Source organism: Trichechus manatus, unplaced genomic scaffold (assembly GCF_000243295.1).
Source record: "Trichechus manatus latirostris isolate Lorelei unplaced genomic scaffold, TriManLat1.0 scaffold00090, whole genome shotgun sequence".
NCBI classification, from domain to species: domain Eukaryota; kingdom Metazoa; phylum Chordata; class Mammalia; order Sirenia; family Trichechidae; genus Trichechus; species Trichechus manatus.
Genome location: NW_004444026.1, coordinates 3,756,804 through 3,768,110, shown reverse-complemented (window position 1 = coordinate 3,768,110; position 11,307 = coordinate 3,756,804). Strand labels below are relative to the sequence as shown.

The following is an 11,307-nucleotide window of genomic DNA, read 5'->3' as shown; positions in this document are numbered from 1 at the left end:
ACCATCAAGAAAGCAGTGCCAGGAGCAGAGCGCGTCCTTTGGACAGGGGTCTCTGCGCTGAGAAGCTCCTAGTCTGGGGGAACACTGATGAGAAGGCCGACAGAGGGAGAAAGACTTCCCCTGGAGCTGACGCCCTGGATTTGGACTTTTAGCCTACTTTGACTGTGAGGAAATAAACTCCTCTTCGTTACAACCATCCACTTGTGGTATTTCTGTTATGGCAGCACTAGATGACTAAGACACTCCTTAACAATAATATTTGACTATGCAGATTATTACCACCCAGTTATGCCAGATACAAGTTCATGCTCCTCATTTTTAAATTCTATCTTTTTAAAATCAGGATGAAGGTGTGTTCTTTCTCCTAAGGATAAGCCCTGCATTGTACCCTCCTCCTAACTCCAAGCTCTTATCCTAGCCCCCCTTTTCTCCAGTATCCTCAATCTCTCTATTAATATTCTCCCCTCACCATGAAGTCTTCACCATCTTAAAAAATAAAAGCAAACAAGCACAGCCCTGACTAGCCACTCATTCACTGTCTTCTTTCCTCAACAGCCAAGCTTCTTCATCTCCCATTTATGATTCAACCCACTTCTATGGAACTTCTAACCTCCTCCTGTCACTTCCCTCCTGTCCATCCTATCACCACCCAACTCCTGGTGGTAGGACTGCTCATTCACAAACCAAAAAAACCAAACCTGTTGCTGTTCATTCCAACTCGTGGTGACCGCATGTGTTACAATTACGAAATCCACTAGTCATCTTTCAGTCCTTACTTTCCTTGACCGTTCATCAGTACTTGATACTGTCATCTGTTCCTTTCTTCTTGAAACTTCCTCTTCTCTTGGTTTCTTTGACAAGATTACCCTCTGGTTTTCTTCAAATTTCTTTGGTTATCCTTCCTCAGTCACCCCGGAAAACTTCTCTGCCTCTTAAGTGATGCTCACCAGCATTCTAACCACTACCTTCTCCTCTAATTCTCCCTGAGCATCCTCATTCACAGCTATGACTTCAACCACACTTCCAGAAAGAGGACAACTCTCAAATCTCTTCTTCAACCCATACTGCTCTCCACTCCAGAACAGCATTTTTCAACCACTTACTGGACAGTTTTACATAGGTCTTCCACAGGCACATCAAACTCCACTTGTCCAATACAGAACCCATCTTTCTTTCCCAAAAATGTACTGCATTACCCCCCAAACTTCCCAAGTAGATGGCACCACCACTCACTCAGTTGTCAAGCCAAACATCAAGACACTTCTTCTCTGTCACTCTTCCAATAAATTAAACTCTAAAATCTGTTGCTTCTCTCTTCTAAACCACTCTCAAAGTTATCCTTATCTTTCCCATATCCGTACCACAACTAAAGCCTCATCTCTTCTAAACTACACCACTGCAACAGCCTGCCAGCCTCTAGGATTATGAACTTATTCTCCAGTCAATCCTTCACCCTGCTAGCAGGGTAAACCTTCACAGACACAAACCTAATCATGATAATTCCTTAATTAAAATCTGTCACTAGCTCACCGCTGCCACCAAGATCAAGTCTGAACTCCTTATCAATGCTCATAAGGCTCTTTATAATTTTATCCCTGCCTACATGTCCAGTCTTATTTACATGACTCCCCAAATGTACTCTGTACTCTAATCATCACGTGGAAATATATGCAGTTCTCTGACTGTGCCATTCTCTTTCATGCTTCTGCCCAGAATATTTTCTTTGCCTTAGCATTCCTTCTTCTCAGAAGTCCTCCTCAAATCTCAGGCATAAAGGTATAATAGCATGTCTATAAGTCATTATGTTTGAAAAAGACAAAATGGTGACACTGGAAAGCAGCGAGTGGCACAGAAAGTGAGACAGCTCTTGGTCATGCTGCCTCCTCTACCTCACCACCACCACCATCACCACGATAGGAAGAGCGACAGCAGCTACTATTCATATAGTGCTCACCATATGCCAGGTATTGTTCAAAGTCTTTACACAAGTATCCCCTTACTTTCTTTCTTGTTTGTGCTCTGTCCTCCGGCTCATGTCCCCATATCTTCTTTTTTTCTATTGTATTCTGCCACTCACAACCATAATGATAATCCTCACTACCCTTATATTCTTGTCCATGCTAATTTAGGTGCTTAATTTCTAGAACAAATATATCCTGTGGAAAATTCTACCGTTACACGTCTTACACTACTTTGTAAAATAACTGATTTTATTATTTGCTTTCCCCCTTTAGACTGTACCCCTTTCATCTTTGTATCCCCAGCATCAATGTAATTTTTCAAATAAGCAAATGAATAAAAAATCAAATACCAGAAAGTCATTTTATAGCACACTGAATAGAAAACTCTTTTTTCCAGATTTTTCACTCAAATTTATTTCCTGATTCTAGAAGTATTACATGCTCGCACTGAAACTTCAATAACAACAGCTAACATTTACTGCATGCAATTGATGGGTCAGGCATCATTTTAAGTACTAAACATAAAATTATCTCATTTAATCCTCCTTACAGCCCTGTGAGGTAGGCACTATTAGCTCCTATGTAAACTACTAAGTTGATAAAGAAACAAACAAAAATCCCCTATAATCTCATCATCCACTGGCAAGCACTAGTAAAAGATTTCCTTCCCATCTTTATCTTACCAAACTTGATAGTTTTTGGGCTGTTCCTCAATTATTGCAGTGATGTAGTTCATTTCCTCATGTAGATCCTTCTGAAGTGACTTTAAGAGAACCCTCCGAAAATGCCTACAGCAAACATCAAGCAACCAAAGTCTCATTACTCCACATAAATTGTATCAAGTAAAGCTACAATACAGTTAGACAAAACTTCTCTTGGTAGTCTATATGATTAAAATGTGGCAATTTAATTGCCTGTGATTGTCTGAACTATCTGGTGATTAAAAGAATCAAACATTTTGAAGTAAAAATAGTAAGAGGCAAAAATGTGATAGAAACAAGTAAATTTTGAACCATTCAGGAATGAAAGAAACTGAATGATTATCTTCCAATCAATGGTTATCAGAAGCCCTGGTGGTGCTGTAGTTAAAGCATTCAGCTGCTAACCGAAAGGTCAGTGGTTCGAACCCACCAGCTGCTCCATGGGAGAAAGATGTAGCAGTCTGCTTCTGTAAAGATTTACAGAAACCCTATGGGGCAGTTCTATTCTCTCCTATAGAGTCACTGTGAGTTGGAATCGACTCAATGGCAGTGGGTTTGGTTTGGTTTTGGTATGATTATCAGAGTGTTCTATAGCATGAGAATCAAAGACATCTCTTTCCCTGCATGATATAGCTTGTTTGTGTAAAGATATCATTCATATAGTAAATTCCATTACAAACATTATCAAAATATTTTTCTTTTAAACCACCACAGAAATGTTACTTATAAATAAAACAAGTTTCTCTTTAATTTCTTCATAGGTGGAGTTGAATCATTAAAAATTTTTTTACTAAAGACATGGTTACTCTGGTCAAAACTTTAGAAATTTCTGACTCAGAATATAACAGACAAACAGTTCAGGAGCTGCTTTAAAAGATATCTTTAAAAAAAATACTATATAAGAGGAATAACAGTTTTTTTCTCCTATTACTACGAGTTTAAAGAAAATCAGACTTCACAGAGTAAGTAAATACAAGCAGCTTGGCTTGTACGGTTAATGATTTCAGGTGTATTGCTTTTTTAAGAAAAGCAAATAAACTTCTTAGCAAATTTTAAAATGCATTCTAAGTTGGTTTATGCTACGTACAGTCAGGGATTTCTTAAAAGTTGAAACAGTGCATGTTAGAGACACAAAATAATATCATACTGAGAATTCCAGCTAAACATGGTAAATTGAATAAATAAGTTTCACTCTACTCCCTAATAAAAAGCCACTAAAATGACAGTAAAGGAAAAAAAATAAAGGTGTAAATCCACAAGGGTTGAGGGAAAACCACAGCCATCGGGAGGCATCAACAAAATTTGTAATAAATAAATAAATAACAGAAATTGAAGGATTACCTTCTGTGTTTAACAGTAATGAGGCATTTTACATCCACAACAGAGTCTACAGGACAAATTCATTTCGGTTACAAAGAAAACTGAACCAAACAAAAAAGGCAATCTGTTAAAGAGATGTAATTATGCTAAGGAATGTGGCTCCACACGAACCATAAATGGATTACTGATTTAACTGACAACTGTGATGGATGTAGCGTAGAGAAGAGTGAAATCTTATCTTCCATAGAAGGAATAATGACTAAAGTGAAAAAAAAAAAAAAAAAAAAGTAACCACGAAGCATATTATTTAGAAACACAGAGGTTAACTTAAGAAAACACAATTAAGAGTTATTGCCTCTACAGAGCTAGAGTCTGGTGGTGGGAAGGAGCAGAGATTGTAATTTTTCATTCAGCCTTCGACTTTTAAACCCATAAGTGAATCATTACTTTGACAAAAATTAAAGATCAATTACTAAAAATCATCCAAACTAAAATATGAGACATTTAAACGGGAATATTAATGACATATACTACTTACCACACTGTGTAATTGGCTGCATTTAACTCAATAGCATCTCGGGTTAGTTTAAAAGCCCGTTCACTTCTTTCATCACGCTGCAGAACAGCCCGGAAATAATCATAAACATCTCTGACTGGAGACAAAGCACACAACTGCATTAGGACTACCATTCTCATTTAAAATTGGCATTATAATGCAAAATGTTTATACCCTAAGAGGAAATATTTTATGGCATGTATATCATTTGTAATAACAAGTAACATATTTCCATAGGACTAAACTCCTAGTCCTCCTCCCAGAAGCAACCACTGTTAACTGATTCTTGTGTATCCCTGCATATATGTTCAATGCATATTCAAGTACATGGGTTAATTTCATCCTCTCATTTTTTATATAAATGGGATCACATCACATTCAATCTTCTGGTCCTGTTTTTTCATGCACACATTATTAGAAGAAGTACCAACTGGTACAAACCTCTGCAGAAAACCATCTGATACCATCTACTAAAAAGTAAAACGTAAATGGTGCAGCAACTGTGGAAAACAGTTTGGAAGTTCCTCCAAAATTTAAACAGAATTACTACACAGTTCAGCAATTCCACTCCTAGGTATATATACCAAAGAAATGAAATTAGGAACACAAGCATACACATGTACACCAATGTTCACTGCAGTAGTATTCACAACAGCAAAAACGTGGAAAAAACCTAAATGTCCACGAACAAATGAATGGATAAACAAAATGTGGCACACACACACAATGGAGTATTACTCTGCCATATAGAGAAATGAAGTCCTGATACATGCTACAACATGCATAAACCTTGAAAACACTATGCTGAGTGAAATAAGTCTGTTAGAAACAGACAAATATTGTATGATCCACTTAAGTGAAATATTTAGAATAGACAAATGTATAGAGACCAAAGTCTATTAGTGGTTACCAGGGGTGCAAAGAAGGGGGAAAAAGGGAGCCATTTTTGGGGAGAAATGAGCTTCTGTTAAGGGTGTGGTAAAATGTGGAAACAGACAGTGGTGATGGTTGCACAACATGATGCACGTAATTAACACCACTGAATTGTACATGTAAAAAATGTTCAATTTTTTGTTACACATTCCCCACAAGAAAATGTATTAATTAAAAAAGCAAAATAAAACAAAGTAAAATGTACGTAGTCACTGATCCAACAATTCCTTTTCCATGTAGTTTTCTTCCAAATATACTCCCATATATGCCCAAAGCATCCAAAGATATTTATAGGAGCATTTGGTTACAAGGGGACAAAAAAAAAAAGAAAAAAATTGGAAACTGAAATTTTCGTTAGTAAAGAACAGGTTAAATACATTATGGTCTATGCATACAATGAAATACGCAGTTCTGTGCCAACATGGAAGAATCACTAAGATACGCTGTTAAGCAAAAAAAAGTTGAAGACTAATATGCTATTTCTTGAGACAGAAATATCATGACTATTTATGAATATACTAGCATGGGGAACAAGGATGGAAAGGAAGCATGCTTTTCAACAACATTCCCTGTTACCAAGTGTGATAGTTAAATGTTATGTGTCAACTTGGCTAGGCCATGATTCTCAGTACTATGTAATTATGCTCCATTTTGTGAACTGATGTAATTATTCTCCATTTTGTGATATAATGTAATCACCTCCATGATGTGATATGACGTGATCAGCCAATCAATTGTAAGGGGAATTTCTTTGGGGGTGTGGCCTGCACTCAATATATATGTACACACACACACACACACACACACACACACACACACACACACACACACACACACACACAGAGACAGACATTCTGGCAAAGCTCCTCTGCTTACTCTGGATCCTATTTCTGGCTCGTCATCACCTGACCTCCAGTTCTTGGGACATGAACCAGCAGACTGTTGCCTGATCTGCCAACTTTGGGATTTTCCACGGCCCTGTGAGCCAGCAGCCTGCCATCTGACCTGCCGACTCTTGGTTTGTCAGCCCCTGCAACCACGTGAGTCAGAAGAAGCCTGCAGATGATGCCTAACCCACAGATTTTGGGAATTGCCAGCCTACACAACAGCTTGAGCCATTTCCTTGAGATAAATCTCTCTCTATATGCACACTTCACTAGTTTTGCTTCTCTAAAGAATTCAGACTAAGACACTTGGTTGTGAGAGTTGTTCTAGAGAAACAAAATCGTAAGGATGAATTTTCTAAATTGGTTCTCAAGTCTGACTCATCTTAAAGGTGCTGATGACTCTGCCTCCAGTTGTAAAAAGGGAGCTGCTAATCCATGGAATGAGGTGGCAATATTAATATGCAAAAAATCACTACCAATAGATCAAGTGTTGGTGAGAGGTGAGGATCTGGGTGATCACATGTTTGATACTTCTCTACAATTCTGTCAGAATGAGAAGTACAGGGAAGCTGGTTGGTTGGTCCTACTTTCACTAGACAAAGTGGTGAAAGAAAGAGATGAGCTCAGGGCTTCAGTCACAGCTCAAGTGCCACATAAAAGACCTCAAAGTTGCACTTATGTCGTGAAAGAAAGCCTTATGTCTTGTAGTAACAGAACTGATGTTGCAGAAAATCAAACAGTCTTATAGTAAGAGTGGCTAAATTACACTGCCAACTGAATTCCCAACTTTGAATGGTGCCTGAAGTGAGGGCATCGATTGGGAAGAAATGAGATCTTGAAGCTTGGAATGGGGACATATGGGCAGATAATCAGGAAGCTGGGAACACTGAGCCCCTAAATTCCACTGAATCACCCTGCCAACAGAACCAACCCTCTTACTCCCATCTGAACAGATTACTCCATCTTTGTCTGCTAAGCTATGCTCCCCGCAAAACTATTATCCCCACCACCCTTATCTGATGAGTTTAAACTAGCTGTGTCTGAAGAGCCGTTGTCTGAGATATCACCTGGGGCGGTATCTGAGTTACTTCCTGGACTTTAACAATCAAGTGGATAGGATAATGTGTTCTGTGGAAACCAGTCATCCTCTTTCCCCAACCACTCCTGGCACTGCCCAATGGGCTCCTGAACAAAGTGGCCATGGTGGCAGGGATGGAGGTGATGCATGGGCTCAGCAACATAGACTTCTACTCACCAAAACCCAGTTGGCTACAGCCACTGCTGAGTGCCCAATCTGCCAGCAGCAGAGCCTAACACTGAGTCCTTGATATGGCACCATTCCTTGAGGTGATCAGCCAGCAACTGGTGGCAGGCTGATTTCACTGGACCACTTCCATCATGGAAAGGGCAGCATTTCATTCTCACTAGGATAGACACTTATTCTGGATATGGATTTGCCTCCCCTGCATGTAATGCTTCTGCCAAAACTACCACCTGTGGACTCACAGACAGCCTTATCTGTCATGGTATCCCACACAGCACTGCCTTGGATCAAGGGACTCACTTCACAGCAAATGAAGTGTGACGATGGGCCCATGCTCATGGAATTCACTGGTCTTACCATATTTCCCATAATCCTGAAGCAGCTGGCTTGAGGGAACAATGGAATGGCTTCCTAAAGATGCAATTACAGTGCCAGCTAGGTGGCAATACCCTGTTGGGGCAATATTCTCCAGGAGGCTGTACATGCTCTAAACCAGCATCTAATATATGGTGCTGTTTCTCCCATAGCCAGGAGTCTCAGGTCCAGGAATCAAAGGGTGGGAATGGGAGTAGCACCACTCACTCTTACCCCTAGTGACCCACTACAGTAAAATTTTTGCCTCCTGTCCCAGCAACCCTTTGCTCTGCAGGTCCAAAGGGAGGAATGCTCCCACCTGGAGACACATTAATTCCACCGAACTGGAAGCTAAGAATGCCACTTGGCCACTTTGGGCTCCTAATGCCTCTGGATCAACAGGCAAAGAAGAGTTTTACCACGTTGCTTGGTGTGATTGATCCTGACTACCAAGGGGAAATCAGACTGATATTATGTAATGGAGGAAAAGAGTATGTTTGGAATACAGGAGATCCCTTAGGGCATCTCTTAGTACTACCATGTCCTGTGATTAAATTCAATGGAATACTACAGCAACCCAATTCTGACATGACTAATAGCCCAGATCCTTCAGGAATGAAGGTTTGGGTCACCCTACCAGGCAAAGAACCACAACCAGCTGAGGTACTTGATGTGGGTAAAGGGAATAAGAATGGGTGGTAGAGGTAGCTCTAAATAGCAGTTATGACCACGTGACCAGTTGCGGATACGAAGACTTTGTTATGAGCATTTCTTTCTTCTTTTATTATACGTGTGTGTATATGTTATAGTCTCCATTTTTGTGATCTGACGTAATTATCATCCATTTTATGATATAATGCAACCACTTCCATGATGTGATCTGATGTGAAAAACCAATCAGTTGTTAACGGGATTCTCCTCGGTGGTGTGGCCTGTACCCTATATACATACCTGGACATTTTGGCAAAGCTCACTTGATTGCTCTGGATCCTGTTTTTGGTTTGTCATAATCTGACTTTTGGTTCTTGGGACTTGAGTCAACAGCTGCAAACTTTGGGATTTGTCATCTTCTGCAGCCCTCTGAGCCCACAGCCTGACATCTGACCTGCTGACTCTGGGTTTGTCAGCCCCTGCAACTATGTGAGTGAGGATAAGCCTCCAGACAATGCCTGACCCACGAACTTTGGGACTTGCAAGCCTCCACAACAGTGTGAGCCATTTTCTTGAGATAAATCTCTCTCTCTGTCCATATATATATATGTGTGTGTGTATATATATATATATATGTATATATATACATACACACTTCACTAGTTTTGCTTCTCTAGAGAGCTCAGAATAGACACCAAGTGTAGCTCCTTTCTGAAATAGCTGCATAGTATATAACTGTACCCATAAACCTGTTGCCGTTGAGTCAATTCCGACTCATAGCGACCCTATAGGACAGAGAAGAACTGCCTCATATGGTTTCCAAGGAGCAGCTGGTGGATTCAGACTGCTGACCTTTTTGGTTAACAGCCGAACTCTTAACGACTGCGCCACCAGGGCTCCAACTGTACAGGTACTGTAATTTATTTAGCCCATCCATTATAAATGTTTAAACTGTTTTCATTTTTTTGCTGTCCTGAATTATTACTGTATGCTTTTACACACATGCACAAATTCAGTCACCTACAGGATCAATTCCTCCAAACGGAATTACTGAATCAAGGTTACGTGCATTGTTGATTTTAAGCAAACCACACCACCAAACCCACTGCTGTTGAGTCGATTCCAACTCAGAGCGTCCCTACAGGACAGAGTAGAACTACCCCACAGGGTTTCCAAGGCTGTAAATCTTTACAGATGAAGACTGCCACATCATTCTCCCACGGAGCAGTAGGCCGGTTCAAACTGCCAATCTTTTGTTTAGCAGCCAAGCGCTTAAACACAGTGCCACTTGGGGTCCTCTGATTTTGACAGAGGTTGATAAATTATCCTCTGAAGAGGTCTGATCAATGTACATAGCCTCTAAGAATGTATGTGTGCATTTATTTTTCCATATCCTCATCAATACGGTATTAAAATTTCTAAGCTTTGCCTATCTCATATATACAAATTGTATCTCATGGTTGTTTTAATTTGTATTTCTTTAATTACGGGTAAATTTAAGCAACTTTTCATGTGTATATAAGCCACTTAAATTTTCTATTGATTATTGTATTTATTTTATAAATTAAAGAAATTAGACCTTTGGGAATATCAACATGTTGTATTCTCATTCTCCGTAACACTAACTGAAGCTGAGAGAGGGTAACACATTCACAATGGTCCAGTGTGCCTTAGAGACAGAAGTTAAGCCCAGACCTAGTCTAACAGCAAAGCTCACATTGCAGATCACAATGAAACAGTAGGTACTGCAGCTGAAATGCCCTCATAACACAGCACATATTCATGGAGAAGACAGATGATGGTCCAACACAGATTATTTAAAAAAATAATAATTAAAAAAGGGTAAATATTCCCTTTTTTTATAGTTAAAAATTAATGTGAACATGGTATGCTATTTTTCTCACAGCACATCATTTTCCAGTTACTGACAAAACAAACAATTTTAACGGGTCAAGAGGCATGAAAACAGTATCAATATATCCTAGTTTACCTAACCGTTCTGATAATGACAACCCATATTGACAATGTGAGTTGTTTTCAATTTTGTTATACAAAAATCATTGCTTGAAGCAGCTAATGACTTTTCATTAAATAAAAAAATGTATAATATATAATACACATATATGTATTTATATGTGTGTATGTGTACAGTTTTCTTAGATTATAACTCCAAAAGTGAAATTATCGGATCAGAAGACGAACAATTATAGCTCCTTACAAATTAGGAGACATACAACAATTACCTATTTCTAACACTATCTTTAAAAAAAGGAGCCCTTGTGGGGACCATGATCTCAGAGAACATCTAGCTCAACTGGCATAACACAGTTTATAAAGACAATGTTCTACTTCTACCTTGGTGAGTAGCATCTGGGGCTGTAAAAGCCTGTGAGCAGCCATTTAAGATACTCCACTGGTCTCACTCCTTCGGGAGCAAGGGAGAATGAAGAGAACAGGATACAAGGAAAAGATCAGTCCAAAGGACTAATGGACCAGAGCTACCAAAGTCTCCACCAGACTGAGTCCAGTACAGCTAGATGGTGCCCGGCTACCACCACTGACTGCTCTGACCGGGATCACAACAAACGGTTCTGGACAGAGCTGGAGAAGGATGTAGAACAAAGTTCTGACTCGCAAAAAAAGACCAGATTTACTGGCCTAAAGGAGACTGGAGAAACCC

The 11,307-nt window shown here is 39.5% G+C and overlaps 1 protein-coding gene across 3 annotated transcripts in view; it reads right to left on the bottom strand.

The window, feature by feature from the left end:
- The window catches only part of FNTA (farnesyltransferase, CAAX box, alpha), a 35,441-nt gene that overhangs the window by 17,325 nt on the left and 6,809 nt on the right, over positions 1-11,307 (bottom strand). For all 3 annotated transcript variants that reach the window (XM_004382094.2, XM_023736663.1, XM_023736662.1), the window contains exons 3-4: positions 4,521-4,635; positions 2,645-2,749 (exon numbers count right to left, since the gene is read on the bottom strand). In XM_004382094.2, coding sequence (XP_004382151.1) covers positions 2,645-2,749; positions 4,521-4,635 — 220 coding nt within the window. The remainder of the gene's footprint in view (positions 1-2,644; positions 2,750-4,520; positions 4,636-11,307) is intronic.